At 39.2% G+C, this 16,340-nt stretch overlaps 1 protein-coding gene across 1 annotated transcript; it reads left to right on the top strand.

Annotated features, from left to right (window-relative positions):
- Positions 1-25: 25 nt before the first annotated feature.
- Positions 26-16,049, top strand: LOC128502237 (RNA exonuclease 5-like). The gene is made up of 21 exons (XM_053471994.1): positions 26-100; positions 1,032-1,174; positions 1,507-1,625; positions 1,732-1,858; positions 2,417-2,534; positions 3,656-3,808; positions 3,918-4,006; positions 4,277-4,392; positions 5,132-5,270; positions 6,339-6,433; positions 7,282-7,384; positions 7,741-7,898; positions 8,157-8,277; positions 10,146-10,253; positions 10,680-10,817; positions 11,110-11,202; positions 12,712-12,853; positions 13,681-13,746; positions 14,292-14,458; positions 14,946-15,064; positions 15,879-16,049. Exons 2-21 carry the CDS (start codon positions 1,034-1,036, stop codon positions 15,934-15,936), a joined length of 2,370 nt encoding a protein of 789 aa, XP_053327969.1. The 5' UTR covers positions 26-100; positions 1,032-1,033; the 3' UTR covers positions 15,937-16,049.
- The last annotated feature ends 291 nt before the right edge of the window (positions 16,050-16,340 follow it).

Genomic DNA, 16,340 nt, shown 5'->3' with positions numbered 1-16,340 from the left:
CAAGGATTACTCGGGGATCGGCTGCTATAGTCTTCCACCAAGCATGGACTGCCTTAGGCAGGAGAAGTAATCGATCATCGCTAGAACCGGTGTTTTTACTGTAAGCGTGTGTAAGGCATTGGCAGATCCAAGGTGGGGGTAACGGTGAGTGAGCTGTGCGTGTCTGGGTATGTTTATGTGTCCATGTGTGTAAGCGTGTATATTAAAGCATGGTATCTGTGCCTGGGTGTACTACTGCATGGTCTGTGTGTGGGGCATGTTATAATGTGTCTTTGGGTACATCATTTGTGTCTTGAGAATGAATGAATGAATGAATGGATGGATGGATGGATGGGGGTGTGTGTTAGTTTATGAACATGTGTCTCTGGGTACCTTAGTGTGTTCGTCTTTGGGATGTTGTGTGTGAACATGTCTTTGTTTGGGTATGTTTGTTTGGGTGCCTGGGTGTGTTAGTTTGAACATGTGTCTTTGGGTACGTGTGTGTCTTTTGGTGTGTGTATGGGTATTTAAGTGTGTGAACATGTTTGTTTGTGTGGGTGTCTGGGTTTGTGCATGTGTGTTAGTGTTCAATGTCTGTGAGTGACTGTTAGTGCAAGTGCTTTCACATCATTATATCCCTAGTTTCAAAGAGCAGGGGGGTTGAGAATGGTAGCGCGATGTCACATTGCATGACTCCACGGACGTAGTGCGGCAGCGTGACAGCTGAGCTGCATCAAAGAAGGCCTGAGGCTTCAGAGGATGTGAGCTGTGCGTGTCTGGTTGCGTATTGTGTCTGGTTGTGTTTAAGTATCTGGGTATGTTTGTCTAGGTGTGTGCATTTGTGTTATTGTTGTATGTCTGGAAGTGTTTGTTAGTGTCTGGATCTGGGTGTGTGTTAGCGTGAGTCTGGATCCTCCCTTGGGTGAATTTGTTGGGTGGATATTGGGTGGATATCCCTGAAGATCATTTTCAACACAAATATATAGGAATTTATATATGATGTTGTGTCATTTATAACGATTCAACTTTTCTTGCTCTTTCTGCGCACATAGTTATGAAAATGGCTGAAGATGGGACTGCAAAAGACCGCAAAAGATCAAGAGATAATCATGTAACTGACAGAAATTCCAAAAAAACATGTATGGAATCTGACTACAGACAAAACATGAATGGTTCCAATGTGCATAAGACCAAGGTATGCTTTCTATGTGTTAACATCAGGTCACAGGCTTGAGTATTAAGAGCCCGGAAACACACACAATATTCTAAGTTCTTTAGTTGTTGCTATGACAACAATGCCTTTAACTTGTCTTTCTCCCCTGTTGTGTCATTGGATTACAAGCTATCCTGAGAAAACAGAATAGTTTTAACCACTTTTGACTGTTGTGCTGTAATAAAGAGCGAGTTTGGGTAAAGCATTAGGTTTTTGGATTGCTATGTTTTGATGAAATATGAAGTTCAGGAGGTAGATCAGCGCCTGTCATGTATTTATTTGTACGTTTTTTTTGTTTTTTGTTTCCCCCACAGAAGATTCCAAGGTTATCCCCTGCATTATTCCACAACGATTGTGAAATCCAACACAGACAAATTCACAAGCTCCTGAAATATGCCTGTCTGGGCAAGGATCACAACGTATCTCAGCCAAGGTACCCCAAACCTTAATCTCTTTAAATGGCAGGTCTCTGGAGGTCAGAAGCTTTTCCTCCAAAAGGTCTTCTAGAATTCCTCAATTTCTTTTTTTTTTTGTTGCAGCTGGTGTCATGTTCATCACCAGAAGCGTCTCCATGGAGTTGTTGTCATAATATTACAGGACCTCAGTCAGCTTCATTTTTATACATTTTACTTGCACTTTCGCTACCTCAGGAGACTTTTTAAACATGTAAGTATAAAAAATGTTATGTCGCACATCTGTCAGGTAGTTTACACTTGAGCCCTGTCTCAGATTACTACGTTTGAACATTCGGTTTACATGATGATAAATATATTTAATGATGGTGTTAGAATTTTGAAATTATTGGTGTAATTTAAGGCTTAGATTTTTGTCTTAAACTTTAGCTCTCCTCTCAATGGGGTGCAATGTACTAAGTGCTTGCCTACATTATGGGGGCCTGACCATCCTTGACATTAACCTCTTAAGTTCCAATTGAATGCGAAATACACTTTAAAGCTTCTGTTGCATTTAGCCAATACATTAGCTAAACTCTCTGGTGTGTTACGCAAATAACCTTCGCAGATCTGTAATTTTGTTCTGTCATTCTATCTTCTTAATGTTTAATCGCGTAAAAGCAAAGATTTTTTTCTGAATGGGATTTGGGCATTCAGCAATAATCAAAATTACGTTTCTTATGCTGCATTTAGTTGCAAAAAGTATTCGTTAACAGAGTTAAATAGCAGCATTTTTTATTCCATTTATTAACGCATTGTATTGTCTTGACAGAGGTTTTCCTTGCCGTCTCCACCTACTGATTTTATTGCGTCTTTGGTTGGGATAGACCAGTCTGGCATCGCTAACAGAAAGACAAAAATTATAGACGATCACCATAAAAACACAGAAGGTACATATTTTTGGATGAATAGTAACAAAAAATTGTATAACTCCACCCTCTTGATTGTTTTACTCTTCTTTTTTTATGCAAGAATATGTAATAACTGACTTTTAGATAAAGACTGGATAGTTTTCGGTTAAACCTTACCTGCAATCAGATTCCATCCCAAACGACTTTGTTCATCCCCTCTGCGCTCACTCAGTTCACATAGGTCAGTCCTTGGGTTGGAATGGGTTTACTTATTATTTAAGACCCTTTCAGCCACATCATGTATTCATTGTCACCATCGTTCCTGAATGACATTTCCCTTCATTCCCGTGAACATCTTACCTAAGAGTAACGAGAGCTGAAGTTAGGACCTCCCTACCTTGTATACATATGGTATAGACTATTCTGTCTCTTTTAATTTAGATTTTTCACAGTATTTTTAAGAAGCCTGAGGTGTCTTTTTCGACCCCCGAAAGTAGTCCCGGGCGCACTCACAGAACTGCACCACTGTTGTTGAGGAGCAAATAAGTTCAGGGAGAGCACCATGCCTAGTTACGCAGCACTCCATTACGCCTTGACCCTTACGGGCTTGAAGTATAAAGACTTTTTTAATCCAGCCAAAGCTAAATCACTGTATATTCTTTTCATTAAACCTCACAAACTGCCCTTGTTTTCGTGCACGTGCGACGTGACTTTTTTTGTAAATAGACTTGTGTGATTTTTACTTTGATACCACGGCTGAACTGAGTGCGGAAATGGACACGGAAACTGATTTTTGACGGGTTTGGATTTGAGCACTGCGCCTCAGTGAAGCTGGACTCCATCTTTTTCGGTGGGAGAGATGGTGGATGCCGGTTGGCTCCCTACCTCTTCCTTTACAGTTACAGTGGTTCCACTCCTTGTGTTAGGTGGGGGACCAAGAAGACCCGGCCCTCCTGCAGGCCTTCTGGCTGGGGAGGGAAGGAAGACAGGGCATATCCCTTTGGATAAACGGAGGATCAGGCCTCTGCCGCGTCTCTTAACTGAGCACTCAGAGCACCCCACAGAGCAGCACGGCACCTCAGGCTTCCCAGAAAAAAAGTAGTACAATTGCTTAGTAAATTATTCTCTTATTTCATCTTAACACTTTACGCTTCTTCTAGGTCCTGTACATCAACCAGGGGTCATTGATGCTCCAACTAAAAACGATTTTTTATTGAATCCCATTATCCAAAAATATGGAAATAAGAAGAATGGGCTCACGAGGTATCTGCTTTCTCCAAAGGAGCTGAAGAAAAATGATTACCCTTTAGTAGGTTAGTTTTTAACGTTTTATGATGACATGTTTACAATACAAGAAAAAAAAATATCTTAATTATGTACAGATTTGGTTACACTTATCTCTTTTTATTTATTTATACATAGGATGTCCAAGTACAGCCCACTTTGTTGAATCTGGCTGCACAGGAGAAGTAACTGACAGCAGCCCTCTTTTTGGTTTGGACTGTGAAATGGTGAGCATTTGGAAATGCGCTTCAATCCAACTTATTTGACATCATCATTTTATATTGAATTCTAAAATAGACACATTGATCGCCTTTATTCACTTTATTCAGCGAGAGCGGTCATTGTGCTGCTGCAGAACATTTTTTTTTCTTTAAATGCTGCCTCTCCCTCGGATACTTTTTTATTTTTTTATTTTATACATGTCCCCTATTGTTTTGGGGGATTTTCTTTTAACACTTAGTGGTGCATAGTTAAATTCCATTTGCTACTTTTTACAGTGCTTAACAGATGAAGGATATGAACTCACTCGCATCTCACTGGTGAATGCCGCTGGTCAGTGCATCATGGATGAGCTGGTGAAGCCAGACAATGTAATCAGGAATTACGTGACCAGGTAATTCATGTTCCTTTCCACACTCTGTTTTCAAAGCTCAGTGCACCTGGGATACATATAAAGGTAGCCAGAAGAGACCTGTGATAATACAATGGTTTTTTCCTCTCTTCAAGGTGTTCTATTGGTATAAAATTCTAAAAAGATTTTTGCAAAGAAAGTGTAATGATGCATGCAGCCACAATATCTAACATTTATTGGGACATAATTTCTGGAGAGCATTGTGCCCAGTTGGATATACATTTCTAAGCTGCTTGTTAAGCAAAAACAGAGTAGATATATTAGCTTAAGTCTTTCAAAATATTCTAACAATATAAAATAAATACATGTATTTGAATCTGTAGTGTTCCTGAGCCTGCACACTTAGGTGACATGGTTGCAAACACAATTGGGGTGGGTGTTAAAATTTGACCTAACCCTCTACAACGACTGTTCCAGTAGTGCTCGATTCATGGCAGGGAATTGTATGTATCCTTCCCTTAAAGCAATTTGATGAATTTTCTGCACTCAAGCTGACATATCGGTCTTCAGAGGTCTGTTTTTGAGCGCAATTCCAGCAGCATCTCCGGTTGGTGAGGGTGCAGTGAAGATCATATGACTCCGCTTAGCCTCCTTCTTGCTGCTTAGTTGCACCAGTGTCAGCTTCCTTATATTTTTGTTGCTAATTCTTAGTGTTTTGTTTCCTATTCAGAGCGTGCCCTGTTCTGTGTTGTTTTTTTATTCTTGTTATTTGCACCACAAGGTACTCCGGTATTACAGAGAAGCTTCTTCTCCCAGTGAAAACTAAACTCAAAGATGTCCAGTACAAGCTGAAAACCTTTCTTCCCCCCGATGCTGTTTTAGTGGGTCATTCATTAAACAATGACCTCAAAGCTCTGCAGGTTAGTCATTTTAATATGTAAAATAATTTAATGAACAAACTGGGTGTTAAAAACAGACAGAATACAAAACTTAAAATTTACATTAACATGTGTCATTGTGCACACACTTTTATTCCTTTATCACAATGGCATTTTTCTAATCGCCTTTTTATTTTACTGACATAATGAAAAAGCTATATTTTAGGTACAAGAACCCTATTTGCAACTCTGTCCCCCCCCCTAGTCTTACCAGTGCATCCCCAGACTTGCCCACCATGCTCCAGACTCCCCGGTGTCTAGTGGGAGCAGCCAGTAGACGTCTGATGGGGCTTCTATGACGGAGCACCAGAAGGTCATGTTGCGCCAGCGCTCCATCATAGAATCCGTCATAGCATCGCACAGACTTCCACTGGCTGCCAGAGAGGAGGATCCTGGTCCCCTGCAGCGCTGCGGGGATCTGGATATTGGTCTTTTAGTAAGACTAATTCAACAAATTTTTGACTGTTTTCATTATTTATTGTTATCGGTTTTTTTTTATTTATTTATTTATTTATTTTTTAAATCGATTAGTTGTTGGAGCCCTAAAAGCAAACATGGATTTCCATTACTGTTGTCACAGTTGACTGCTACAAATCTGAATAACTTTAACTCCTTATGCTGTGCCTTGCTTTCAGGTGACCCATGACTGATCTTCAAGACCTAAAACAATAAAAATGTCTTCTTAGAATTCTTATATATGTAAGATGCAATATAAGAATAGTTTACATAACGGGAGATTAACCCGAGAAAACACACACTTGAAAATAGAGTTAAAAATACAGAGAAAAGGCAGTGTTGGCTTTGATAGTCTTTTTTCACTTGAAAAAGAACTGTGGCATCTGTACGTCGTCTGGCAGTATGCTGAGTCTGCTGTGCACCTGCATACGTGTGCGTGTGATGTGTTTGTGCGTTCCCAGTGCTGCATTCCCCAATGGCGATTGTACCATTAAACCAAAGCAGCTGGAGCAGGGAAAACATTTTAATGTCTATCCTTGTTAATAAAAAGGCAAGTTGAAAAAATAAAATTAATTTATTACTTTATTTTTTTAGATGATTCACACAAATGTGATTGATACAGCACTGCTTTTCATTGGAGAATTTAAAAGAAAATTTAGATTGAAGTTCTTGGCTCAAGCAGTCCTAGGGTATGTTAGAGTATTGTATACATTCTGTATGTTACGGACACTGAGAAAATAGCATCTATACATCCGTTAGTAGTGTATAACTCTATTGTTGGGTCCGTCTGAGGCCTAAATATTGGCGATTCTGTCACATTATATGGCAATCTATTGCTTAGCCCGCCACTAGGTCAGTACTGCAAGTTTAGCGAGTCCTATCTAACTTTTTAGGTTGCGCCTCTCTTTTTGTTGTATATCAAAAACTAGGCAGCGCATGGACTGTAATTGCGCATTGATAGCCATGTTTATGTTTTAAATACACAGAAGCATTTTTATTTTTCTAATTGTTAACCCTGGATCATAGTTTTAAATAGTCGTGCATAATCATTCACAGTATAACAGCAGCTATGTCATGGATCAGAAAAAAATCTTGGGGTTAGTTGTCTTTTATGTGATGTGTATTCGCGTTCTGTAGATTTAATGCAGTCTTTTGAGTACTAAGCATTGTCCACCCATGGCTGCGGTATTGTTTGGCTTAGGCATTTGCATGAGTAGAACTCATAGTGTCATGGTGGATAAGAACCATCTGGCCCATCTTGTCTGCCCATTTTGCTAATGTAAAAACTAAGACCGTAATCAGCCCTTAGTCTAGTCTTAGATTCCTGATTGCTTTATGCCCAAATTAACCCACTGGCTTAGCCTCTACCACTTCTGCTGGGAGGCTGATTGGCATTTTTCTCTGCTTTGGTATGTCTAAAAATCATCTGCTTGTGCAGATTAATATATCACTAGATTCAAATGGGTTTATAATGCCTTTATATTGAAATGGTTTGCTTGATACTGTAAGTGACCCTATGTAATCATTTATGTTGTAGGAGAGAGATTCAGCGTGAAGATGTCATTGGTCACAATCCATGTGAGGATGCGAAGGCTGCGTTGGATTTGGCTCGATACTTTATTCTGCATGGGCCGAAGAAGGTTAGTGATATCATTTGTTCTTAACTACCGACAGCTTCCATAACACTGCGTAGGAAGGGAAAAGTTGTGGATGAGGGCACTAGTACTGTTGTAATTCCATGTTATCGTAAACTGCTATCATTATAATAATTGCTATAAAACTGGAGTAAAAAAATATTATTTAAAAGCTAGTTAAAGGGTTTGCAACTTTTGGGAGGACCAAGTCCATGTTCAGTGTGTGCGCAAAATGCTGTTTATCTGAACAGATCAATGGTTATGGTTATGATATGGTTCATAATTATTGTGTTGCTTTTTTATTGTAGTGAGCCTGAAGGTCGGGTGTCTATTTCTTATATAGTGTTTTTGTGACATTCTAGGTTGCCCAACTTAGTCTAGATGACATTTTTAGAAATGTGAATAATACCAGTGGCTCCTTCAAAGCACAAGAGAATAAACCTGTTTTGCACCAAAATGGGGTCACCTATCCACTGAACACGGACATAAAACAAACGGAACATTTAGCAGAGAACAACAGGTAACATATTACATGGGAATGGGGGGGGCACACGTGTTAATGTTATCCTACTACTACGCCCAAATTGTAGTAAGATATATGTAAAATTTTAACTTTTTGTGTTGAAGTTCCTCTCTTCTTGACGGTAGTCATGTTTTTTTTCTTCCCATGGACATTTTTCATATATTCAAATATTTTATGTTCTATAGTCAAGGAAACAAAATCTACTCACATTGTACAACCATAATGATGATGATAAAAATTATTTATTTTTTAAAGATTAGTACCATCATCACGTGTGACTGGCCCGATGATCATCTATCTCACCAGAATGAATAACCTGGAGAAACGTGACCATTCAAAACAATTGGAGTATATTCCATGTACTTCAGATAAAGAGGTGAGATGGAATAGGGACTATGGTTTTCTCCACTGAAACTCAGGAAATAATTCAGGAGGAACCTACTGTTGGTTAGACAGCTCTGTAGCTGGAAGGAGCTGAGTGTATCACCTCGCATGGTTCGCTACACCTAGAGCTTAATCATAGGCACTCATTGCTAGTTCTCAACTTCGTTTAAACATACATGCCATTACTTCATCGTTATAGACTGTAGATTGTTCCGGTGATGGAGGTGAAGCCTCGTCTGTCAGGGTCCTGATTAGAGCTGAAACAACGAATCGATAAAATCGATAATAATCGATAACGGAAATCATCGATAACGATTTCCGTTATCGATTAATCGAGTGATCAATTCGTTGTTGGAGCACTCGGCTCCTTTTACTTACCTCCGCGAGCGTTCCCCGCTTCTGCTACACGCTCTGCAGTCTCCGCCTTCTTTTAGCTACGTGACGGATGTGACGCGTTCCGGAGGTAAGTATTCTTCATGTCTATGTGCACGGATCGCACAGAGCGAATCGCTCTGTGCGAATGGAGCCACTCGCACAGAGCGGTTCGCTCTGTGCGAGTGGCTCCACTCGCACAGAGCGGTTCGCTCTGTGCGAGTGGCTCCATTCGCACAGAGCGGTTCGCTCTGTGCGAGTGGCTCCATTCGCACAGAGCGGTTCGCTCTGTGCGAGTGGCTCCATTCGCACAGAGCGGTTCGCTCTGTGCGAGTGGCTCCATTCGCACAGAGCGGTTCGCTCTGTGCGAGTGGCTCCATTCGCACAGAGCGGTTCGCTCTGTGCGAGTGGCTCCATTCGCACAGAGCGGTTCGTGAGTGTGGGTGCAGGGCAGAGTGGGGGTGGGGGTGCAGGGCAGAGTGGGGGTGGGGGTGCAGGGCAGAGTGGGGGTGGGGGGTGCAGGGCAGGAGACTGGGTGCAGGGCAGAGTGGGGGTGGGGATGCAGGGTGTGAGTGTGGGTGCAGAGCAGAGTGGGAGACTGGGTGCAGGGCAGAGTGGGGGTGGGGATGCAGGGCAGGGTGTGAGTGTGGGTGCAGGGCAGAGTGGGTGCAGGGCAGAGTGTGAGTGTGGGGGCAGGGCAGAATGTGGGGGCAGGGCTGGGTGCAGGGCAGAGTTAGAGACTGGGTGCAGGGGCACAGTGCAAAGTGCTGGGTGCAAAGTGCCAGTGCTGGGTGCAAAGTGCCAGGGCTGGGTGCAAAGTGCTGGGTGCAAAGTGCCAGGGCTGGGTGCAAAGTGCAAAGTGCTGGTGCAAAGTGCTGAATGCTGGGTGCAAAGTGCTGGGTGCAAAGTGCAAAGTGCTGGGGCAAAGTTTCTTGAACAGTAATAGTCCACCTCTTTTCAGAATGTTTGGGGTTATTTTGTTTCATAAATATTGTGTTTGGGTTCTTGTACTTTGAAAATATTGTTTTTTATTACATCATAACAAAATAAGAATGTTAATGTAAATTTTAAGTTGTTTTTTAACATCCAGTTCATTAAATTCTTTTAAATAAACGAAAAATTTGCATATTTTTTTTTTATCCGATTAATCGATTAATCGAAAAAATAATCGGCCGATTAATCGATTATTAAAATAATCGTTAGTTGCAGCCCTAGTCCTGATTGTTTTTCAGAGCATTATGGGAAAAAATCTTGAGAACCACCCAGTGCAAATGTAAAATGGATAACTTGAAGAAACCACACATTTATCAAATGTATCAAAGTGCTGGAAAGTTCATCATTTCCAAGAGTAATGTGGGAAGCATTTTGGGACCAGACATGCATTTAATGTTATTAGTAGATATACACACCAATGTGTATTAACAGATGTTATGAGTTTTTACTGTTGTTTTAAGCTGTGAATACTTTACTGCTTTTTGTGCATTCCAGGTACTTCAGGAAGCTTGTAAATTGGCCCCTGTGTCTCCAATCAGTGTAATAGAGTTCTGTCCCAAGGACATATACAGCAACTGTACAGCAAATGATATGATCGCAAAGGTAACTGAGATTTGTAGTGTCGGCAGTCATGCTAATAAGCCTGTTGCAGAAGACTGTGTTCTATTTACTAGACGCGCAGCACTATGAAAGCTGTGAACTTCTGGTAGCCCACAGGGCACTTCTGAATGCTTCACTCTGTAGGACACCCAGACTGGTCATTTGGGAAATCTGGCAAATGCTGCTAGCTGGATACAAGCAGTGGCACGCCAAGGGTAGGTCACGCGTATCCGGCCACCAGCAGCAAAGGGGGGACCAACTACATATTAATGTCTATGCATTGACAATGCAATGTCATAAAAGTCCCTGTCGGTATAATGGTCAGGTGTCCCAATTGTGAATTTTTTTGGAAGCGGTATATATGCAATATCTGATCAAACAATATGTGTATGTTTTGCATAAAACCTTTTTTTGTTTCTATGTTTCAAGGTAAAATGTAAGTTTGAGGAGATGATGACTGTGTTTGCTGGTCCATTTAAGAAAGACATTTGCTTAAAATCTGTAAAGAGGGCATTCCAGACCTGTGGGCCCATCCTTTCCATTAGCATTTTATCAGAGACTTATCAGGTGAGTATCTTCCTGGGACTAAAAAAAAAAAAACATGCTCAAGAGTTCTCAAGAACCTCGCTGTCTGCTAGCAAATTGACTTTATAGAATAATTTCTGAATTGTTTATTTCTATTGTAGTAAGCATAAATAAGTGACCACATCAACCATTTTTCAAGGATGTATAAATTCATCTTGCATGTGCTGGTCAGCAATATGAAATTTATGTATGTCCTTGCTGGTATGGTCTCCCTAAAGACATAAAAAAAAAATCTGCTCATCTTATTTATTTCGATGTATGTTGTTCTGTACAGCCCTTTGTCTGCATAAAGTTCTCTGTCCTGGAGGCGGCCCGGTTGGCGCTGGAAGGTTTCAATGAAACTTATGTTGATGGCTGCTTTATCAAGGTAGGTCATTCATGGGAAGTCATTTAAAGGTCTGGATATAATCACTGAGCTTTAGCAGCCTGGGAAACAGGAGTTGTTGCTCCATCCAGTGCTATGCATGTGGGAAACAAATCTACTTGCCAAATCTAACAGGGGTTCTTTTTTACTTAAATCAAATCATAAATGTATGGCTGACAAGGTCCGCCACATATACGATATAGTCTATAAATAGAGGGAAATTGTTGGCAAGTGTGTGTATATAATATAATATTTACTTTCATATAGTAAATCGATTTGTGCCATCAATATTTTTTTTATTGTTCAGATGTTTATACCGTTCTGTGGCGGAACGGTATGAACCTGGGCATCAAAATAACTTAGTTTCTGCCATCAGCACCAGAAATATTTAAGCCTGACTACATTTAACCAAACACAGCTAACAAACTGGCCAGCACAACGAAACTTTGACCCCTATAAAGGGACAGCTTGTCATTTGTTTGACACTAAAAAAGATTTGGGTGAGTGTAGTTGGTTGAATTGGTGAAATGCAATTTATAAAGAGTTAACCTAAATTGCTGCGTTAAATAGGTCCAGAGATCGGTCACACGGAAGACTCTTGATTGTGAAGACTTGACCAGACCAGAACATCCTTACCTGAATTAATGCGAATAATTGAAATTTACTCCAAATATTCTAATTGAAATTTACTCCAAATATTCTAATTACAAACTTAACGTTAATAAAACTGTTATCATGGCAAATAATTTAAGAGAGGAAGAATTAAGATTTATAAAATCTAACTTCGATTTTATCTGGGCTAAAGATAATATAGAGTATCTAGGGATTAAGATTTCTAAGGATCCGATAAGGACAATAGAGACTAATTTTCTACCGTTATTAAGATCCACAAATAAAACCTTAAAAGACTGGAAAAGGAAAGAAATTTCCTGGATCGGTAGAATAAATACTATTAAATCATATATCCTTCCTAAATGGACATATTTATTTCAGATGTTACCAGTTCAAGTCCCTAAATTTTGGTTACGTATGATTCAGACAGCTTTTAATAAGTTCATCTGGCTAAATAAAAAACCTAGAATAAGTCTAAAACTCCTTTCTAAGAAAACCAGAGAAGGAGGACTCGGAATTCCAAATATTGTGGAATATCATGATGCATGTATGATAGCCCATGTAATGTCCTCACAGATAAAAGAAGCCAGAGATGAAATATGGTATCAAATTGAAGGGAAAATGATAGGTCAGAGAGATATTGCATCCCTACCATGGATTATAAGATCTAGTAGCAAAGAAAAAATTTGGGTGAAGAGATCTCTGGTTCTAGAAAGCATACTAGAAGTATGGGATAGGACAAAAAAAAAACTAGGCCTACATAATACGATAGGGAATTTTCTTCCCTTAGATGTAATTTCAGGCAATATAGATAATTTAAACTTAAATCTATGGAAACAAGCAGGTATCCATACTGTCCAAGACCTATGCCGAGATAATGAACTTAAATCTTTTTTTCAGATACAGGAGGAATTTTCTATACCTCCCAAAGAGATATTTTCATATTTAAGAATAAAGGGTTTTATCTCAAAATGTAACCTACTCTATAAAGGAGAAGATTTAGAACAACTTAAAAAATTGTACAGTATGAGGAACACTAAAGGTATGATTTCGAGATGTTTAACCCTTATTAGATCCCACCAAAATTACACGCAGATCTCGGCAATTAAATTATGGGAAAGGGACTTAAGGAGGACTATACCTTGGGAATCTTGGTTAGACTCGCTACGGCGGGTCAATAAAGCTATACGTTGTCTGAATATTAGGGAAAACTTCTATAAGGTTGGTTATAGATGGTATTATGTTCCTACTAAGTTAGCAAAAATGTATGGAAAAACAGAAGCAACATGTTGGAGATGCGGATCCAATATTGGGGATTATATACACACCTGGTGGTCTTGTCCCCAAATAAAAGACCTCTGGAGAAGTGTTTTTGACCATATTGAGGGGATGACTGGAATTAAGCTGCCCTTTACCCCAGATTGCGCCCTTTTACATCTGGATTGCCCGTTAGGCGCAAAGACAGATCTATATTTAATAATTCACATACTTCTGTCCACTAAGACACTTATAGCTAAATATTGGAAAACTAATAAAGTTCCCCAGTGGCCAGAGATTAGATTACGTTCATTATACCACTGTAAAATGGAATTGGGCATAACAAAATCAGTTGGCTATAGCTTAAATAAGAATATAAAATGGGAGAAACGAATACAGCTCCTGGAAACTGTGCAATAGGAGATATAATGCGTCCCCATATCTGTTGCATCCCGAAGTTTTGTCTTGTTTTGTCTTGTTTTTTTTTTTTTTTTTTTTTTTCTTTTTTTTTTTTTTTTTTTATTTTTGTATTTATCCTATGTTTTACTGTTTATTGTTAAAATGTTTTTTTATGTATGGAAAATTAAATAAAATTTTGATATGAAAAAAAAGACATAAAATCTATTTTACTACCAAGAAATCGCAGCAACCGCAAACATGCTCGATACTGTTATTTAAGTAGGTAACCCTTATTTTACTTTTATGTAAATTAACTAGTGAGGAGATGACCCTATCCACGTGACTTTGGTCACCCTTAGAATATAGAGAACATAATAGCTAGAAGTAAGGTGGAATTTCACATGTCCCAGAACTACTTACTGATGTCTCTTAAAGCTAAAGTAGAACAATTCCTGGAAGCTGAATATATTTACTTTGCCAAGCTTTGAATTTGAACCCCCAATAATGCATTTCCATGTCCTGATGTGATATTCATTTAGCCTAAAACCAGCTACAAGACAAGTTTTTATATATACTGTTTAGCCTTCCACCATCAGCCTTTCCACAATCCGTATTACATACAGAGCATGTATGTTGTGGGGTAATTAATTTGGATCCAGGGGCTACTTTGATGGCAAATATGTGCTACTTTCTGAAAGTCAGTAGTAGGAGTACTTTGTTGAGGAAATGTGGACGACCACTTCTGATATCTAAATATCTGCCAAGATTAGACAAAGTATTGAAAGATCAACACTTACACCTGTTTTTGTCACAAATCTATCAAGAATTCCAGAGTTTTCCGAGTGCCCTTCTTGCAGCTGAACATATCCGAGCACAAACTAATTTAAGAACCTGTAAAGCAGTGACCGCCAGTCATTTGCATCGATGGTTAAAGTCATCTATAAATTCTGTTCCACCAAAACAGCCTTTGAATGAAGCAGTGCTGCCACAGGTAATAAATATGAATCTTGAATATTGCAATCCATTGAAAACCTGACATCATTTAGCTTGTGACTGGTTGAAAACATCCAGTTAATAGTGTGCTATACTGGTTGGAGAAACCTCATTGTGATCCAGTGTGGACCAGGTTTCATGTGGGTGATCAGGAGGGATTGTTAAATAAAAGCATAAACACAGATTGTTTCTCATGCTTTAACTAAAGTAACTTTAGGTAATACGTTGCATTAGATTAAGTGCAATTTAATTTTGATGGCAGTGGAAGAAGTAGAATGATCAGTAGGAACAGTCAATTTATTCATATGGTGGTTGTGCTATTTTTAGCTCAGTATACCAGAATTGCTGATTTTGTATAAGGAAAGAGCTAGAACAAATCCAGAAGTGGAGAAAAGGCATACTTACTATGAAGGGAACCCCCCAGCTCAACAGTCAGTATTTAGTATGTACTTGGTGACCAGTAAGCACCTTATTGTGTTTTACAGGAACATGATCTCAGAGATCTGACGGCTGCCATTAGAAGCGTGGACAGGAAAATTAATCAACTTTATGAATGCCTTGAAAGAAATACAATGTGCCTCATTCTTTTCCCTGGTAAAAACAGGTAAGCAACTTAATTACAACTAGTTACTTAACAAAGTCATATCCTCTTGCCATTGACCCCTGTTACTGTAAGAAACTGAACGTAATGGCAGTCTTTATCTATGTACATTAATCTTAAACAAAAGGCTTTTTTGAAACTGTTTTTCCCCAGCACACCCTCTACTGACTCAGAGTGCAGGTTATAAAGGATACACATACTTCTGGTACTCATCCGTTCCTCGCTTCCCAAGTTCCTTACGCTCTACTGTATACCTTCGGATTATTTTGCAGTGCAGACAATGCTTTTATGGACTGTGTAGCATTTATGGATAAGAGGAAACTCCTCTACATCTAAGCATCTGACCTTCTAGATTGCAACCTCTTCCTCTAACATTTTTTGTCCTTTCAAATAATTTTCCCTCCTACTCCTATTCTATCTTTTTATGTATTTAAATGTTTCCAATACATCTAGTCTTTCTCTGCTCGAAGCGATGCAGATAGAGATTCCTTTGTCTTTCTTTAGCAGCTCTCATCTGAACTCCCCCTTAGCACATCAAGACCCTACTGGTGATGGGATCTCCAGATCTGTGCACATTACTTTACAGATTTCCATTCAGATCACACCTAAAGTGGCAGATCTACCTCCCTCTTTTTACAATTAACTACGTAACAAGACTATAACATTCTAAAATGATTATGCATAATATGTGTTAGTGCCTAATATAAAACAGCAGTAGCTTCTTAACTGCTTTAAGAAAAAGAATTGCGCTGATGTTTTTGAACCTACTCTATTTCCTACTGAGCTCTAACATTTAATTGTTTTTCTTGTCTTGTAGTGCTGATGGATTACTTCCAGGCTTCGGTCTGATGGGTATAAAAGAAGCATCTGGATAAATTATTTCTATTTCATATATGCCAACACTGAAGTTGCAAAAAAAAAAAATGAAATAAAGAGAATCCATGTTTTGTATGGACTATGTACAAGCTATTTTCAGCGTCTCACCAAAATTGTAAACGCATAAAATGACTAAACGTTGCGTTTTACAGACAAGAAATCTATTCCTATTTGATGAAAATGTTCCTTTTGTTGCAAGATCTTTTTATGATAAAAGCCATCATATGCACTTTAATACATGTGAGAGCTCCCTTTAATTTTTTGTGAATTGCCCCTTTGCAAATTCATGGGGGACCTTTGGTCCCCAAATTTGATGTGTTAGAAGCAAGAAAAATGCGTAAGAATCTGGGCAGCTTCGACTAGGGCCAAATTGTGATGGCTAGATGACTGGGTCAGAGCATCT

The sequence above is a fragment of the Spea bombifrons genome, chromosome 7 (genome assembly GCF_027358695.1).
Source record: "Spea bombifrons isolate aSpeBom1 chromosome 7, aSpeBom1.2.pri, whole genome shotgun sequence".
Lineage (NCBI taxonomy): Eukaryota > Metazoa > Chordata > Amphibia > Anura > Pelobatidae > Spea > Spea bombifrons.
The sequence above is the reverse complement of the archived record's forward strand: the minus strand, read 5'-3'. Positions and strand labels throughout refer to the sequence as shown.

Bases quoted from the DNA above. Each gene is read 5' to 3' on its own strand.
- LOC128502237 (XM_053471994.1), top strand. From the start codon at position 1,034: ATGAAAATGGCTGAAGATGGGACTGCAAAAGACCGCAAAAGATCAAGA. The intron at 11,203-12,711 runs GTAGGTCATTCA...TCTTTTTTTCAG, and splicing joins TTGATGGCTGCTTTATCAAG to ATACAGGAGGAATTTTCTAT. The intron at 12,854-13,680 runs GTATGATTTCGA...ATGAAAAAAAAG, and splicing joins CAGTATGAGGAACACTAAAG to ACATAAAATCTATTTTACTA.